General features: G+C 30.8%; 1 protein-coding gene across 4 annotated transcripts in view; it reads right to left on the reverse strand.

Moving 5' to 3' along the window:
- Window positions 1-20,163, reverse strand: part of LOC129960605 (uncharacterized) — a 238,245-nt gene that overhangs the window by 131,662 nt on the left and 86,420 nt on the right. For 2 of the 4 annotated variants that reach the window (XM_056074115.1, XM_056074116.1), the window contains 2 exons: window positions 14,140-14,235; window positions 49-243 (listed from right to left, as the gene is read on the reverse strand). In XM_056074115.1, coding sequence (XP_055930090.1) covers window positions 49-243; window positions 14,140-14,235 — 291 coding nt within the window. Of the gene's footprint in view, window positions 1-48; window positions 244-2,080; window positions 2,194-3,847; window positions 3,920-14,139; window positions 14,236-20,163 lie in introns of those variants that run through there. The other 2 variants (XM_056074117.1, XM_056074118.1) reach the window with 2 other exon arrangements.

A 20,163-nucleotide genomic window follows, 5' to 3' on the forward strand; every position in this document is an offset into this window, starting at 1 on the left:
AAACAATTACTAATTTATTTGTATAAAATTTAAAGAAATTACACTAACCTGCCCGGAACAAATCATGTGTTTGGTACACAGATTTGTCAAAAGGCTCTGGGTTGTACATAGGGCTGTTGATATCTTTCTATGATTGTAGGAATTGCGATCCGGGTATTTCTGTAACTGCCTAGTCAGTTGTTCAAACTGCAGTTGTTCTTCACACATAGATGTTTGCAAAGCTTCCATCAGGCACAATATACTCTGAAAGTATTTCAAAAATGTATACTTTAATTCTTAAAAACTTTAAACACTTTATGAAAACAAATGGAATGAATCTTTAAACAGAATTAAATTCAAATTCATTTATAAAAAAAATCCATAACAACTACATTGACTCTTTATGATTGTTGCATCAGCATTTAGTATAGACAAAATACTGTAAATAAATCTTCTCTCATTACCAAAAGGTTACAACATCAGATTCTTTTAATCCGTAAAGTTTATATAAAACTAGGCAATTTGCTTGTGTAACAAAACAACGCTCACAGTTGTAAGAAAAAAAAATAATGAAACTAAGAATTGCAAGAAGAGTTCGAATCCATTTCCTTAAATTATATTTTGTGGTTTTTTTTTTCTTTCAGAAATCGTTGAGTTGTTTAAATAAAATCGCGTTTGAGTTTTAAAACACAAAATTAAAGTCTGTAATTAATGATCTAATTACTTGACGGTCTTGATTTCACGTCCACATCTTTTTTTAAATGCAAGCTAATCATCTTTTTGTTTTAATTCTCTAAGATCTACAAAATAAGGAGTTTCTTGCCTTTTCCAGCTGAATGAACATTTTTTCTTGCAGCCTTTAAACTCACCGCCGAAGCGGCTCTCCAGAAATTGCATTTATTTCAAGAGAATACAAACGTTGCACACCAAGCAAAATTTCAGTTTAAGAAGACGAATAACGCCATCCTTACCGGGAAAAATTTCAATGACTTTTCCTAAAGACCAGAATAGTCATTTTAAATTTAAATGATCTACTAGCATAATTTCTCCAATTTTAATTTCTTATTTCTCTATATTTCTTAGCATTTTGTCTTAAACGATCCAAGTATTTCAACTTGAATCATATACGAAGGTCTTTGCGGAATCTCATTCTATATAGATATCATTTTTGCTGACTGACAGATTCCAAATAGACAGGATCAGGCACACCGCATTCTTTCATTTCTTGCATAAACATTTGCATAAAGTATATTTGAAATATAAAAAATTAAATTCTTTACTGTAGAAATGTGAAGTGCCGTCACTCTAGACTTATCACATATGTGTCTGATGATAATGATTTTGAATCTTTAATACATGGAAGGTATTAAAGATTCAAAATCATTATCATCAGACACATATGTGATAAGTCTAGAATGACGGCACTTTCACATTCCCACAGTAAAGAATTTAATTTTTTATATTTCAAATATACTTTACATAAAATTCTCTTGAGTAAATCTTTAACAAAAGCGACGAGACACTCCTACCACCCACCGGGAAAATGAAGGCATACATTTCCAAATTATTCTTTTTACAGATCCGTCAGCAACTACTTTATCCCAGTCAACCCTTTACAAATTTCTTTGTAGTTATCCGAGTAGATGACTTTTGGTTTACCCCGACGAGCTATAAATCACCCGAGTGCTAACAAAAAGCTTTTCGAGCAGTTCTTTTGCCTCTTAATATCCAATATTTTTTTCGAAGGCTTGCAATCAAAGTTTGAATACCATAATGCAGAAGTTCCTTGTTATTATAACTAACCAGGCTTGTGATCACAGGATGATCTGAAGGAAGGAGGGATTATTGGAAATGTGAAACCTTCAGTATTTTCTTGCAATGTCAGTCTGGTCTTTATTCTCAGGAATCCATTTTTATCTACAGCATATTAAAAGGTTTTTAATTTTCCTTTGTTAATTGAAGCAAACGAAGATATTTGTACATAATTTTTATTTCTGCCTCTTTAATTTCGTTTGGTAATAGCATACCGGTTAAACGGCAAGTTTCCACAGTTTTACAAATTTTTTTTATAAAACCTGATTACCCATTCAACAACACTTACCAGCTTCTCAAATGACGAAAACGTAGCTAAGAATTTGTGAATATTCTTTAACACATTTAAAAATTTGATAACTTTTTCTTTTCTGAGTAAACAAAGTTTTCATCTGGTGATAAATTAGATGCAGGCCATATTTTTTCTTGGTCTTTTAACCAGGTAGAACCTTCCCACCATCTTCGAGCAATCAAAGTTTTGACTGGACAACCTCTAGAAGGTAGATCCGCGAGGCTTAAATTCCCAAGTACACGATTCCATTGATCTGGTTCGATGTTAACTCTTATTCCCTTCACTCTATTCATCACAAACGTTGCCATAGCTCATCCTTTCTTATCCAATACAAACAATTCATGGAATCCGACCAATAATAATCAGGCATTTTATCAAGGTCTTCGAAATCTTCACATATGGTTTTGTTCGTCTTAGACCAATAAAGAGCCTAGAAACTCCAATACTGAAATAGAAATCTTTATAATGGGGGCTACTCTAGATCTTGCTGCAACTAATTATAAGATTCTTTTATGTTTTTCGGACCTTAGGAAAATGCAAGTGGCATAGGCTTGTTTACTAGTATCGCAAAAGACATGCAAACTAAGTTTTGAATTCTTATGTCTCTGAATCCATCTTGATATTTTTTTATTTGTCTATTTCATGCATCTGTTTGTCCCATTTATTAAATTTCTGAACAAAATCTTCATTCCAATTAGCTTTAATTTTCCAAAATTCTTGTAAATCAAAGTTATGGGATCAGTGATACCAATAGGATCAAATATTTTGAAACATTTAAAAAGAATATGTCTTTGTTACTTTTGAGACTACACATTCCACTTCATTTCGTATGTCAATTTTTAATGTGTCGTTCTTGATATTCCAAACAAGGACACGGGCTTCTAGTAAGCTAGAAGAATTCTTTTGAGACTCTTCATAGTTCTCCTTTAAGGCACCAAAAGAGTTATATTGCCAGCCAAGTAAATCAAACTTTCCGAGAACTGTAATTTCTTTTGATTCATTGATAAACATCTTTAATTAATCCATCTTAGCAACACTAGTTACACAGTTATCAACGATTTCTTTAAGCGTTGAGCAGTTAATTTGTGACAATTAGACACTCTTGCTAAGTGATAACCCAAAGTTGCACCAAATAGGAATGGATTAGATTTAACTCCAAACACCGCACGAAAATACTTAGACTTGGATAAGGTTCGGATCCCGGTAAAGTTCAGTGCGCCCCTTGCTGCGCCAAGGATGCCAAGTCGCCAATAAAGATGGCGGACAAAGCAAACAAATACTTCTGTGGAACAGTAACGGTTACCACTTCCCGCAATATAATAAATTTTTTTTACTTATAAGTATTGTTTTTTTTTCAGACCGACTGCACCGGTCTGTCGGGGGCAGAGCAAAAGTTAAAGCATGCGATACCTTCGGCATCTGTAGAAGGCACCGGGCAAAATGTTTTAACTTTAAAAAAAAAAAAAAAAAAAAAAACATCCTACTGCTTCGCTAGCAGCGGGAGAGGGAACCTAGTAGCTTCGCTAGCACATTATACATAAGAAAGGTGTGGATAACAGGAACAGTATATAATCAACAGAAAAGTAATTTTCTGCAACACTAGATGCTTCCATCGATTCTCTGATCCAAATCAATCAGTTTCATATTCTCACCACACACCGGACATACACACTTAGAAGTAATCAAACCAGTCTCCACAGAAAATTTCAATTAATCATCCTTCCCTAACTTCATAAACTCGTTAAAAAAAGAAATTCCACTCACCCTTCATCTATTCTGCAGGATCGAAATACTTTCTGCCATCCCATTTACCCGACATCCATTCTTGCACAATTGCCGAAATAACAAATTATCAAGGGAACCAACCGTTAGAACACCAAAAGAATTACGAGAAGTAGAAGAGTTCCATTGCAGCTGACTTTTAAAGTAAGAATACAGACAATTTTTTTAAAGTGCATACTGACAGTTAAAAATTGCAAAAGAATAAATATTTTCTGTTCGTGTTCACATTAAAAATAAAATTGCAGTGTATTATTAGTTGCAAAAACACTTTTAATTATAATAAAGAACAAAATTAAAATCTTGAATCGATATTTTTAATTTAACATTTTTCATAAAATAGTTGTAGTTTATGTACAACTCAACCATTGTAAAAAGTAGTAAACAAAACAGCATAAGGGTTGCTAGAAGAGCGTTCCGTTGGGTTGCCATATTGGCGACAAATTCGGGCGACACACTACTATTCACTTCAACCCGGGCCCCTTTTTTGCAACCAAAGAAAGCGTAGGTAATCTTTATCATTGTCATTCAATCGAATTTGAAGAAAAGCTTTATGAATAACAAAGATGTCACCACACTTCCCCATTCGAATCCGATTCAAAATGGATGGGGTAAGTTCCACAAGCTTTGTACCTTTAACTAGGCAGTCATTTAATGATGGATATCCTTTGGGTTTGGCAAATCCGTCGGAAATCGGTCTGATCTTTGTCGTAGAGTTGTTTTTTAGGACGGGTCGATGCGGAAGATAGTGGTAGTCAACGTTGCCTGTCTTCAATACTGATTTCTTCATCTATACCTTCTTTCTTCAAGTCCTCAAAAACATTTTCATAATCATGGAGCGTACCAGGACCTCCTATGAACTGAACTTTTTAGCCTTTCTTTCTGCCAACGTTTTGTTTGAAGGCAGTGCACGATGATCTTCGAACGAAGGTAACGAAACAATATATCTTCCATCTTCGTCTTGCTTAACAGAATTTAAAAATAATTCTTCAGTTGCCTTCTCGAGTTCCTTTTGACTTTGATTATTGACAGGGTCCAATGGTTTTTTTCATAACAGAAGACACACTTGAAAGAAGAACAGTTTCCATTTCCTGTAAACAATCCTGAGGCTATTGGCTCCTTTAAATTTTGCTTGCATCGTATTTCCTTTTAAAGAGAAGACTTGCATAGAAATTGCTATTCTGTCTTCATTTTCTACTTCGTTCTTCAGGAATCTCATTAAACTCTCGAATCATGATTATTCTTCTTCAACTTTCTTATCAGCCATCAAGCGTCTATCATTTCTCTGTTAGGCTCGTAAAATTTCTTCACTCAAACATGATTCGACGAGTGGAAATAACATGGCAACGTATTTTGCTGTAGTAACACCAAGAGCCTCTAATAATCTGAAGTTTTAATGTGGTCATAAATAGTTGAAAACTTCACTGTTTTTTTTTAAGGTTAAGTGCCAAAGTTAGTTTTAACAATTCTTGAACATAATATTAAAAAATAGATAATTTTTGCCAAACCGGGATTTCAAATAGTCGATTGCTTTGCTATAGTTTCCGTTGGATGGTGGAAAACTTTCAAGGGCTCTGGAATTCGGAATAGCTGCTTGCACCAAATAATGGAATTTGTCGATTTCATCAATGTCCGGTCATCATCATCAATTTTTTTTAAACTGTCCCCAAAACGGTAGCCAGTCCTTAATTTTTCCTGCCAAATTTCTTCAGCTCCAACCAAGGTAACTTGAATTTTCTTTTGGTAGTTAATTGCACCGAACTAGAAAATCAGATCCAGTTGCTTGAATTTTCGGCTATATTCATCCACTGCATTAATTTCAGCATCCAAATCTTCAGCATTTATTTCAGTTTCAAGTAACATTAAATTAAGAATTTGTTCATTTAAAGCACAGAATTCATTATATTCTTCTCCAAGTAATTCCAAGTTCGACAATAAATCAAACCTTCTGTCAAGTTGTCATCAGCATTTGAAATATCATCATTAATAGCATTGTATAAACGAAAAACGAAGCACTTTTTTGTTTTTTTGAAATTTTCCATTTCAAATTTCAATATATCAAATGATTAAGAATAAAAATCAATTTAAAACATTCATTTGCTTATTATCACTTATTTTCTACATCAAAACATACGAGTTCTGGCATAGATTCCATTTCTTATGTTGCATTAGCATTTAATAGAGTACTGTAAATAAATCTTCTCTAATTACCAAAATAATGGGACATAAGATTCTTTTCATCCGTAAAATTGATATGGAACCTTGATAAATTTGCCTGTGTGATTAAATAACGCTCACAGTTTTAAGAAAAGAATTGTGATGAAACTAAGATTTACAAAAGGATCTCGAATCCATTTCTTTAAATTACAGTTTGCGTTTTTCCCAGAAATCGTTGAGTTGAGTTGAGTTGTTTAAAGCAAATCGTGTACTCGATAAACGATAACGTCGATTTGACGTTATAAATAATTATACCTAATCGAGAGAACAGAACACGAAACACCAACAGTCACCTGAGAAAATCTATGTTGAAATTTGCTAAAAATTTCCGCTTTATGCAATAATTAAATTTTTTCCTAAGTATTTTTTTTCTTTCAATTTTAGTATAAGTTAAAAAAATATCACTTATAAAGCATTTAGCAAAAAATCATAATTCAAGTGTTGTTGCTTATCCCCCTTGAATTGAACACCAATTGAAACCCAGTCTAGGAGATCAGAGAAAGAGGGATGCATTAGCTTCTGAGGGTAAAGACCCCTGAGCACCCAATGGCAGAAGTTTGACTTTAGTTCATATGAAGATGACACTCACACACTTGCTTACACAACTCCTTTTTACAGAGGGGCTCTTTCATACTTCTCACAGATAGAGCACAGGTTGAAGAACAACCATACCCGAACCAGGACTCGAATTCGGGACACCCAGATCATGAGGAAGACACGCTACTTCTAAGCCAAGACGCCGGCATAATTCAAGTGTTCCACCAAGAAAAGTTCTTTCTTTTAAAACGCATAACTCAGAATTATCGTTTCTGGAAGCTAAAAATATATTTCATCATGTATTACGAACAAGAGAGAATGATAAGTAAGCAAATATACTCAGAAATATTTCTGAACAATACAATTATTTTCGTACCTATTTAACAGCTTAAATCCGAATGAGTTTAACAATAGTGAGAGAATGTTTTGCTACAGCTTGCAAACGCTTCAAAAAATCACATCGGAAAAAAAGCACTTTCATTGAATATCATCAGTTAAATTCATTATAACAGAGTTTAGTTGATAACATGCATCTTATATGTTTATAGCGAATACATGTATAAATTCGCTATATGCATATAAGAATAATCTGTATATAGGAAATTTATCGTCTGTATTCTGAATGATGTAACAGCAGGTTTTCTACACACCTGTATTTCAACATTTGCACTATTTGTTAACATGAATAATATGAAGCTTTCTGGACCATTCTGTGTGAATATCAGTTTGAATTAGATCTTCAATGAAAAAAATCATTACCTCAATGCAAATGCAAATTCTTCAGTTTTAACTATAAAAAATAGTTAGACGGATAAAATAAAATTTTATAAAACATTTGATTACGAATCTAAATCCTGTATAATAATTGTGAAGAGAATTAGCAGTTGCATTAATTTCCAAAACGTTATGATACTGGATACTTTTCTAACTATAACCTTCATTACATTAAAAAATTTTTAAGTTGTAAGACCTTCTTTAAAAATCACTATCTTTAGCTGTAGTGATTTTTAAAAAAATAACACTTGGTTGCCGAAATGTTATTATACTTTCGTTGATCATTAATACCACTTAACATACATTTCAGCTATTTAACTGAAATTCATACGAAAAAGAGTCTGGAAAATTCATGTTTTCGTTAATAGACAAATTTATACTACAAGAACAATATACTTTATTTAATACTTTTCTTTAGATATGATATAGCTGACATCTCCCTGTCGAAACAGTAATTTTCTTCAACGTAAATGTCTCCAGAAATGCATAAAAGTGAAAGTTGATTCTACTATCCAGATGGCTGTCTATTTAGTCTGAAAACCACCTGCTCTGCAGCGAATGTCAGAATAAAGGGGAGGGTTTGGCGGGCACCGGAAGTTAGGATGAGGGCCTTTCTGTGAGCAGTTAATGGAACGGAATGAAAAGTGTGAAAGAAATATAGAGAAGTTACAGTTTTTTTTTTTTTTTTTTTTTTTTTTGAAACGTTGAGGTTGAAATCAAACTTAAAGTAATACGGAACAGTTTGAAATTGATCTTCAATGAAATAAATGATTACCTCAATGCAGATGCTTTTTCATTATAAATTATAAAAAATCGTTAGAATGGTAGAGTTTTATGAAAAGAGAGTGAAAACATCTCATTTTTTTCAAAACTCGAAATCGTTCGGAAATCAATACATTTCAGATTCCATCCAGTATGATAAAACTGTTTTCTCCATTGCATTCAATTTCATAAAAGTTCCTTTCAAAGCACCGTAATGATCCTAAGGATTCATTTTTGACGTTTTTAAATACCGGATCGATGAACGAATGCTATTAAAAAGATTAAAATTTATTAAAATTTTGCCGTGAGATCTTGACATATAGTAATCTATCATGAAATTAAAATACTTTCGAGAGGTGAGAGAGAAAAATCAAGTCATACTTTATTACTCTGATTTGGTTTGCACAGTGAGTTCTGCATACTATTGTAATTTTTTAGTCAATAAAGGATCGTTTGAAAAAGCTAAAATTTGAAAGTATGAGACTGAAAGCCTGTGAATAAAACAAAATAAACAATTCAGAAACAATCCTAAGATTTTTAATTTTTAAAGAGTTTCTTTGGATAACAAATTTTAATTTCTCAGCCTAATAAATTGTTTAGTAATAAGTTATAACATTAAAGACTCATTATTAAGAAGAGTATAACATTTATAAATCAATTGAAATGTTGTTAAAAAAAGTGAGTTTTACAGCAAAACAATTTGAAAGATAATTTTCAATAACAAATAGCACATAATTCAGCAAAGATATTCATATTTATTAGAATCTTTTTCTTTTAAAGAGAACCTTTTATATCGTATCTAAAATTCCAAAGAGTGTCAATTAATAAAATAAATCTTATTATTAGAAAATAACAACTAATAAATACATAAATCCGTTGCGACTTCTCAAACACTACATTTGAGGATATTTTTTTACTTAATTATGGAAAACAAATTAAAATTTTTATTTTTTTTGTCTACACTGCTAAACACAATGCTATTAAACTCAAAAAACAGTACAACTTTTTGTAGATGTCCAATCAGTTCTTCTTGTTGGTGACATTGTTTAAAATTAGTTTAATTAAAAAAAAAAGACTTAAAATATTCAAAAACAGCAATACTCTATTTAATTAGACTAGCATGCATCATTCCGCAAAATATTTCCACAACAGTAACTCTTTTACCATCCAAATAACCTAAACTATAGTTACAGACATTTGATGGGTCCTCAGAACAGTGTTTGTGATTGGCTAGTACTCTTTTATTACAAAACACGTCATTATTCAAAACGATTTGTGTTTGTTTGTTCTACTAAAGTGAGCGTAACTTTTTTTGTAATACAGATATTGTAATACTGTTTTTGTTATTAAATTCTGCATTAAATTACCTTCAATTTGATATATAAACATTTGTATTTAAGTGAAAATTAATATATTCTACAAGCACGCAAAGTTGAAAAACATGAAACTTTCAAAAAATGTCCACACTTTTGGCCACCACTGTATATACAGCTTTTGTTAATATTAGAGACAGATGATCAAAAGATAACTATATTCAACCAGGAAGCATTTACAAATTAACACATTTATTCGCTGCTTTTGGCGACCACCTGTTCCCTCATCTTCTATATATTTAAAATAAAATAATCTATTTATTTAAATAGCTATTCCACCAACCAATAAAAGACAGAAAAGAAATTAAGCGATTTCGTCAATTTTTTTATCACCTGAAATTAATCTCACAATGGTTATAAGAAAGTTGTATGAAGTTTATATCAAATCAATGGTGTCTTCCTCTCAACAGCTGTTCTTTTCCGAAAGATATTTGAAAAACATGATTTCACTGTATATTCTCTGTGGGAAGAAAGCTGCGTCTTTTAATAGCGTCTTTAGGCCTCTTTTTTGTATTTTTAGTATTTAGTATTTCAAGTATTTTTATTGACTCAAACGACATGAAATATAATTATTTACGTCATTAAGATCATTTTTCTAACTGGAAGTATATGCTTAGCTTTAATATTTTAGAAATTAGTTTTTGGAACATGACTGGAGTGGACACCATATATAATATTTCTTTTTTGCACAAACACAGTTTTCTTTTTTAATGAGTTTTTGGAAAGCGAAAGAGAAATTTTAAAGCCTGAAATGGATTGCGTTGACGTTGAGAAGCCGTTAAATTTTGCAAGACTGTAGAAAATGGTTATCTCTCATACACATAAAAAAAAAGCACACAATCGGAGATTGTGACCTTCAAGACGTTTCTTGTATCGCAACCACAATCAGTTTTATACGCACAATTTTCAATTTAATATTCAGTAGAGGCGGAATAATTACGATTCTTAGACGGCTAAAGATGGTCTGCAATTCCAGGTTTATGGCCACAGAGAAATCGACAAGAGAATATAAGCGGCAGAGACAAGACGACAGAAGATAATTAATAAGCAAGACTCTGCCATATAAACACTACGTATAAATAAATATATTATGGTCTGTTCCTCAAACGATGAACTGATTAGATATTTACTAGTCCAATTAAAAGACAGTTGAAAAAATTATTTTGAAAAAAGCATCAAATATTCATGCAAACAATAACCGTGTTTTTCTCTTCTAGAACAATGAATGAATTATTTTTCTAAGTCTTAAAATTTATTCTGTTCAGAAATAATGAATTGTGGCTAGTTATAATTTCTTTACAAAATAGTATATCTAATAGTATTTTCTTTCTGAAATTTAAAACCATGCATAGCAACGAATTTTACTTGTAAAGAAGGGTATCTGTAGGGAGTTTCACTATAATATTCTCACTGAGGTAGATTGTTTAGACTTCTAGTAAAATGCAAAGGTAAAATCTTCTCACTTTTGGAATGTATATCATTCTGAAATATGTAGGGTTTAAAATCACATTTGGATTTTAATTTAATTTTAATTTAGTTTAATTTACTTAGATTAACGTTCTGTTTTAAAGTAACACTAAGGCTATTTTGGAACGGACCTCGTAATTTTGAATCACGGTTAGATGACGAGGACGATATCTGACCTGGCACCCCCTCACCAAACTTCCACAACACACCAGCGGTATATTTGGAATCCTTTTATGTGAAAATAAATTGCTCGATTCAATAAAATTTGTAAGGCATTTTCGTGATCATTCAAAATAGATATTTTAAATGTTCTTTATGAAACTGCATTCTTTTATAAGTTGCATTTCTATGTATCAGATTTTTATTCACTCATATAGAAATATTCTCTATATGTATTCTCTATATCATATTCTCTATATGTATTCTCTATCTCATATTCTCTATATATTCTGTACAGAGATGAAATATTTTCCTCTCATAACAACTATTGAGACATGATTTTATGCTGTTATTTTCATGAGACTCTCATTTGTAGTGAGCGAACAAAATTAACAAGGAATCAATCATACTAGTATTACGTGGCTCTGAAGAAATGGCAGCTGATTTCCGATCTCAGAAGATGAGTGTATTCGTCAAAAGGGAGAAGAATATAAAAAAGGAGAGTGAGCACATGAGAAATAATAGGATTGTAACATATATGATTGTGATGAATACAGCATATCTCCCCCCCCTTCTCATTATTGATTTGTCTTCACTCGCGCATTGATTTGAAGAGAAACGCAACCAGCTGTGGCAAACTATGATTCGCGTCTCATTCCTGTTAAAATACATTCCTCTGATATCACCTAATTCTTAAGCCACACTCGCCATCTTATAGGAAGGAAGGTACAGGATCCATTGCTCAGACAACATAAATGACATTGATGTTCTCCTTGGTAGAAAATAATTAATGGAAGAGTATAAAAATGGCTATTTTTTCAATTTGTGCTTTTAGATTTTGTAAGATTGATTTGAATTATTATTACGCGTTTTATTTTCTTGCATATTTTTAAATAAAGTCGAAGGAAAAAACTTTGCTGCCGTTTTAGTAAAGTTAAATACAGTTTAGATCCACGAATGCAGAAAATAATACCATTTTTAAAACATACACATTAAAAATTTTCCTTATTTGGTGATTTCTTTTTAATATTACAGAACTGAATAGCATTTTATTATGATTTAACGTTATTTTGGAAAATAAAGTTTAAAATCAAATCAACCAAAAGATTACACTTACACTGTCCGATTTTTTATTTATCTCAAAAATTATGGAAATTTAGATTAATGAAGAGGAAATAATTTTAAAATTTGATTTTGACATTTTATTAAAAAAATGTTTAATTAAAAGTTTTAATTTCATCGATAAATTTTTGAGAAAGCATTTCTCTTTTGGTTCAGAAATGTGGTAATTTGATTATTTTATTTAACAATGAATCAATTATACAACCAATTAAGTAATTTGCACAGATAACCAGTAATCTCAGGGAGAACCACTATGCATTGTCATGAATCTAAACCTTTTCGTCTCCTCAACTAACCTTTCATTCAATTCAAATATAATTTCTTTCTTGCTGTATAATTTGAACTAAACAGTGCTGCCATCTATTATTAAAGAGAAGAGTTTTTATTGTTTTCAACGCGTCACTAAAAGAACAATGTTTTTTTCTTCTAAATTATCATTACTCTTCAATCAATATAATTTATAAAGTGTAAAATTTAAAAATTTGAACTTTTTACATTGTTTCATGAAAAATATTCACTCATTCTCTTAAAATTTTTTATGGCGATATTAATAAGTTCAAACATTTACAGAAATGAATTTTAAGTATTAAAATATTAAAACAGCATAGTGAAGTAAAAAATGAAATTTTAGAACAAATATAACTCTTAGAGTATTTTAAAACGGAAAATATCATTGTTAAATTTTACCTGTTATTAATGTATAATAAACGTATTATAAAACTCAGTTAATCTTCCAACTGAAAGTAATTTTGAAAAATATTTTCATAGACATATTCCCAATTTTATTTTTTAAAATAGATTCATAAAAAGAGAATTTATCTTCTTCCTACATGTTAAAGTAGAATTATAGAACTTAGTTTTTTTTCCAAAGGAAAAAATCTCTTAAATAATAATATGTTGTTATTCAAAGTGAATACTTTAAATATACTAATAAAATGCTTTGAATACAAATAAAAGATTGGAAAATGAATTAGAAATTCGTAATCAGCAATAAAGTATGACTATCCAAACATTCATTACAATCACATGTCATAATGAAGAAAGAAAATGAATTAGAATCTAGAATTTAAATTTATTTTGGAAATCATTGCTGAAAATTTCTGCAAAAGATAATGTTGATTTTTAATAACAACTTTTATTAATAGATGGCAGCATGGTCTTTTCCTTACTTCCATGGGGTAAGCATTTAATTAAAGGTATATATTAGCAATAAAAGACACAGATTATTTAAATTGTAATTTTTTGTCTTATTAAAATTATGCACTCCTTATTATAAAATGCTATCTTCTCATTATTTTTAAACCAAAAAAAAAAAAAAAAAACATAGTCACAAGAAAAATGAAAAACGAAATTACATTTATATAGAAATGTAGTAGAATGCTTTACATTTTTTTAAACAATTAAGAATATTTTCAAAACATATTTTTTTACAGCCTTTTCAATATTTTAACCTATAAATTGCGGTGCCATGTACAAATTATTGAAAAAGGAAAGTTAAATTAAACAGTCCCTTGATTATCCGGCTAATACTTGTATAAATATAAACAAAATATTAATGTAGAATTTCTGTACAAATTGAATACTTATTTTCATCAACACCTCAAATTTAAGTAAATTTCAAATTTCCTTTTGAAGACCGAGGCAATGGCGTAGCAACGAGGGGAGGGCGGAGCAAAAAGTGCATCGATACCAAGCGACCGGTTCTGGGGGTTACTACGATGACCAAAATATCAATGTTTTTTTGTCACATTTTAATACAAATGGAGGAGGGAAAAATGCTATGACCTACTAGATAAATCTTGTATGAACTTGGAAGAAAATAAAATGGTTTCTTAAAATAAAAAAAGAATTGGAATGAACACTTACCCGCAAATCCAGTTGCTTCACTGCTGTTTCAAATTCTTCATCTTCTAACCACATTATATCCTCAATATCTTTTATATCTATTTGAGGATCCATATCCTACAACAATAAAAATAAAAAATATAAGTTTAAAATGACAAAATGCACATGAAAAAAAATCAACAAGCTCATTACATACAAATATGTACAGCTGTTTTTCAGAATAATAAAATATGTTTTCGGGAAAATAAATTCACAAAATGCTTGCAGGAGTTTTTATATTTGTTAACTGAAATTTTACTGTTTATCTTCTAAAATGATTGAATTACAAGGGTGTCCCTTAAATTTCCTTCGCACTCCACATAGGAATGACTTTACTGAATGTTCATATAAAATGCAGGCGTTTCGTTCACTGTTTACCCATTCTGTTTTAAAACTTTTTCTACGTTGTTCCATATGGATTGCCAAAGGAAGAATCTGCGGCATATTATACTTCATTGCTTAAAGGGACAGTAACACAAAGGACGAGACGAGATATAGTCGAGGTTTATACTTCTTTTGGGAGTAATGCTACGATTACTACGAACGTCTGCAAATGATTTAGAGCTGGAAATTTTGTCTTGAGAGATGAAGAGCATAGCAGCTACCCAGCAACTACGGATATGGACCTTATCAAGGTCATTCTCGCTGAAAATTTGCGATATGTAGTCAAACTTCGAATAACCGGCAAAACAAAATGCAAAAAGCGATGCATTTTGCGATGTATCGCAGAACGACTGGAGCGGAGATACCGTGATGTCACACGCTGGACTGGCTTGTATCAGTCTGTATTGAATGCTTGTTTAAAGAGAATCCTTATATTTACATGGAAGAAGTTTTGGCCAGACAGTGTTATCGAACGAGATTCAAAGAGATTTGAGCAAGTGCTTGTAAAACATTAATTGACGAGATTTTGTTTCTGGCAAAGATTATGGGGCTAGAGTTGGACAGCATCGATGAGCTGGTGGAAGAACATAGTCAGAACAACGAGCTTATGCAGCAGCATTCTATGTCACAGCAAAAAGCAGCGGGGGAGATTTGATCAAAAAAGGAATAAATAATAGACGCGAGGAAGTAACAACCTTTCAACGAAATAAGGGAGATGCTGAAAACATGGGAAATTATTTAATCGCCTGTTGAGAAGCTTGGCTTTGATAAGGCAATAGCTACAAATTTATTTGACCATAATGCTGTGTCTCATCTTCGCCTCAGATCTCGGTAAAGAGCAGACCTTGCTCCATTCGATTATTAATTATTCTTGTCATTAAAAAAATTCCCGTCCATGATAAATGATTCAAATCTTTAAGCGAAATACAAATGCACTTCGAGGAATCTGAAGAGTAACCCCCAGCAGTTTTGGAAAAAGATAATAATGAGGCTTCCTAAAAGATTGAAAAAGTTGATGAAGCAGAGCATTTCATATATATAGCGATAAATTAACTTTAAACAACAAATATAGTGTATTTATTTCATATAAAAAAGAAAAAAAAAATGACAAGGCTTTATAAATAATTTTTTTTCGTATTAAGACAGATTATAGATATTTCCGAAATTGAATACATGCGATTTTCATTCATTTGCCATTTTTTAATACATTAACATAGGTAACATATCATAAACAGTATGATGCTTGTTAAAAAATGAACTTTATATTCATTTCTTCAAAAGTTAATAGTAACATTTAGTAAGTCTTCGAAACAAGTGATGAATAGATATCGTTTACATAATATCCAAATAATTTTAAACAAAAATTTTAATATTCAAATTTTGAGAATTATTCCCCCCCCCCCTTTTTTTTCTTTCTTTCAAAATGAAATGCTATGGATAAAATATCAAGAAAAATGAATATAAGTGAAAACATTCTATAGGTATGATGTTTTCGTTATATGTGGACGAAATTGGATGAAAAAACGAAGTAACGAAAGAATTTTTCATTGTGTTTGTTACAATATGAAAAGGAAAATGAAAAAAAAAAGGGATTTTGTTTACAAGATGAATCTAGAAATTTCTAAATAGAATTTTTTATTGTTTGAACTATTACGAGAATAATCATTTGGGCAAATAGAAAGTTGAATATGAAAAACAAAACAAAATACGTTTAAAACTTGTTTTGAATGAATCATTTCCTTTTGTAGAAACCAGTATTTGAGATTCGTTAAAATGTATATAGTTATTCATTTCTGTCTTGCTTATTATTTTTTTTTTTTCAATTTTGAATAAAGAAACTCTTAAACTATATAGTTTAAATTGTAAGGTTTGATGAAATTTTCAGCCTAAAATAGTTTTTTTTTCTGATGGCATTTGGTTAAATGGTAGAGATTATTTTGTTACTATAATTTCGATAACAGTTTATTCAGATAATTTAAATCAAAGAATATTTACGATTATGTGAATTTTCGAAAATATTTTTTTGATCCAGGAAATGTTTTAAAATTGTTACAAACTGAGGTAACTGATATTAATGCTTTCAAAGTAAAGGAAGGTAATTATTAAATGAAACACAAGGAAAAGTGAATGAAAATATAACCATAACCACAAACTGGCTACTCCGACCCGCTGGAAGGAACACGGAAAACTTGAATGAATGGACCGCTGAAACAGCAATACTTGCGAGAACTGTGGCTGAGTTCTAAGGGCCATCACCGGCCACGGTGCAACCCTTCTCAAAGGATGTACGTACGATCGATGGGAGGAGGCAGACTCCCCCCTTTTCGTGTACCCACAAGGGTGGCAAGAACCAACTACCATGCCGAAAGTTTCTCATCTTCAAATACGAGGTGACCCCTCCCCCTCCCCGTATAACGAATAAAAATATAAATCAACGTAACAAAAGTGTTACGGTAACAGGTGATAGAAATATGTTAAAGTATAAATGGTATATTCTGAGACAGTGATAGCCAACTTTTACTTTAATTCTAATTTTGTCTACCTCTGAAATTAATAAACATAGTTTTTCTTTTAAATAATATAAAACTCACAAAACGAAAAAAAGAAAAGAAAAAAGTAATACTTTCTTCAATTTTGAATTTCGCCTTCCTTATAAATTTTTGCGGAACGTTTATTTCATAATTCATATGAATACTTCTGACTACAAAAGATGTAAAAATAAAACAATATTTACATCATCATTACATGAATAGGTTGTTTCGTTATTCAACAAGACCAAATAAATTCAGGATGGAAAAGTTATTTTCATAACTTCAAATCTGTTTTCAGCAGTTTGAAGTTAACATATTATATTTTAAGTAAATGGCATGATTTCTAAATCGAAAGAGCAAAATATTTATTTATGGAGCAAAATGATAAGGATTCATCTGCTTACATTGCATAGGAAACCAAAAAAAAAAAAAAAAAAAAAAAAAACACCAGCTGATTCTTTCAGTAATCATTATGTAAAAGATCGAATTGTTAGTAAAACAAAGATTTTTATATTTCAGCAATATGCTCAATATTCATTGATGGAAAAAATTATTTTAAGTTGCAATTCAGTTTTCCAAATTGAGAAAAAAATTGAAATTGTAATGGTAAGTTTTGCTGTCTCTGAATTAATAGCTGAGTGGTTGTCGTTATTGTATTATTTGCTGCTCTTTGTGCTCCTTTACAGGAAAATGTAGAATGCGATATTGCCAACTGTTTAATGAGAACAAGTGTGGATTGTTAGTGTGAAAGAAAGTCTTAAAGCTTTCTACTTAAGGGGCAGTCAGACAAAATTTAGAACACATGACAAGAAAAAAAAGAGAAAGGCAAGCTAAGATATCACTCTGGGAATAAGAGTTCATTTTCCCTCTCTGATACTGTGGCTCTACCAAACTCTAAGTATTGAAATTAATTAAATCCTATAGAGTAACTTCTGTGTGGTTGCTGTGCATCTCTAAATAATTTTATATCTCGGTATTATTGTGGAATTTTAATTACTTTTTTAATCGGAAGAAATATTTGTTTGATCCATTACTGTAATACTTTTAGCGTAAAAAGAACCATGGGCATTTCAAAGAATAATTATAATAAACAAAATCAACACTATGCTAGAAATGTGTACTTAACGCCGAAAAAAATTCTAATGTAGATACATGGTACATGACTATAGTAGGGAAAAATATTTTGTCAAAATTATGTGGTTTACCTACAATTTTCTAGTAAAACATTTCTTTTTCTGTACCATAAAGAGGATTGTAATATTTAAGAGACTTTAGAGATAGATATATTTTCTCACACTCCGTGTTGATTACTTGCGCGTCCACATGGGATATTTTATAACTTCCCATAAAAAACACTCATGCATAATCACAAGGATTCTAAGCCACAAGGACAAAAGGTGGTAGTTTGTTATGTCCTCTGTCTGCCTATTTATCCACAAGTCCGTCTGTCTTTAAATTAATTTTGTCTACTGTAGTTTCTACTGTCTTTAAGCAAGTTTAATTTTTAACTCACCCGTCTTAGTCTCATAGAAAATTTTTATATTATAATTGATTATCTGAATTGTAAATATAAAAATTTTAACATTTGTTTTCATGCAAGACGCAAATTTTTAAATAAAAAAAAATTCATACCCAACAAAAAGATTTACAAAGAATCAGAAAGATTTTATGCTTGGGAGCATGAATTGATGTTATGTTATCTATTATTTGTCCTATATCTCATTAAATTTAAGGAATTAATTTATTTATTAGATCAATTTTTTTTTCTGAAACGAAATTCTTCACTTTGAGGGAGACTGTCAAAATATTTAAAAAGTGAATTTTGAAAGTGCATTGCTTGAAGTTTGTTTATTTAACTTCATTCTCTTTAAGATAGGACCGCAATGGTTTGATATAAAGATCTCAGCTTCGGATCGGAGGTTTTATGTTCGAAAACCAATACCACCGAAGAACTGCCGTGTAAGTGAATGTGGTGCACTGTAAATCTGTTGAGGCTAAATGTCTTTCAGGCGATGTGACGTGGAAATGTGGAAATGGAAAGACGCTTCGGGTATTGTCTCATCTTAAAAGGTTGAAAACTACGAGGTCCGCCCCTAAATAGCTCCTTTTATAAGAAAAGCTAAACATCCCATACAAAAATTTGGTGCACTGTAAGACTGATGTTAAATCTGGAATTTTAGCATTATTTCTTGAAGAAATATTCGTGGTTGAAATCTTCCAAGGAAAAATATGAACGAATAAAATAAAATAATAATAATAATAAATAAATAAAAAAAACTGTAGAAGTTCATATTGTGACAATCTAATTTCAAGCGAACGATACAATTGTACTGGAGACGAATATTTTAGAATCGAACCATTATTAAATGACGATAAAGATGCTTCAAGCCGCTCTTGATTAACAGTCTTTCACATCACGTGCTGATCTTCACTAGAATCGGGTCTTGTGATCCTTCTATTCAAAAGACCGACACAGTACCACCTTATGCTTTTTCGTTTCAAAGTAAAGAAAAAAATTAATTAATGCGATAATTATTTTTATATCATGATGATTTACCTATTCTGTATTATTAAATGAATACTTTTGTTAAAATAGTTTCTTTGAAAATCGCTAATTAAATTCGAATGAATATTCTTGTTATTAAAATATAAATAAATGATACTGTACCAATATTATTATAATTAGGAATGAGTCTAAAAATATTTTCCACTGTACATTCTAACGAAATGAAGTGCTTTTCTTCAAAATAGAAGCTAAATCAAGTGAAAAATATTTCCCATACATTTTAAGGAAAGATGTACTTTTACGTAGCTGAAACATTTGCCAAGCATAAACATATCAATCAATTCAATCGAAATACGTTTCTTCCTAATAATACAACAGTTTAAGAAATAACATCATCATTGCGTTGCAAATATTTTGACGTGACAGATAAACTGCCGTACATTATGATAAAGACCTTCACCTATTTTTGTAACTATCCTACTCTGTCCTCCTGAAAATGTCACCTGGGAAGAGATAATTTATCTTAACACTTCCCTTCACTGTTTTGATCCAAAATATGTCAGTTAGCAGACGATATGACAGCAG

The sequence above is a fragment of the Argiope bruennichi genome, chromosome X2 (assembly GCF_947563725.1).
Source record: "Argiope bruennichi chromosome X2, qqArgBrue1.1, whole genome shotgun sequence".
Classification (NCBI taxonomy): Eukaryota; Metazoa; Arthropoda; class Arachnida; order Araneae; family Araneidae; genus Argiope; species Argiope bruennichi.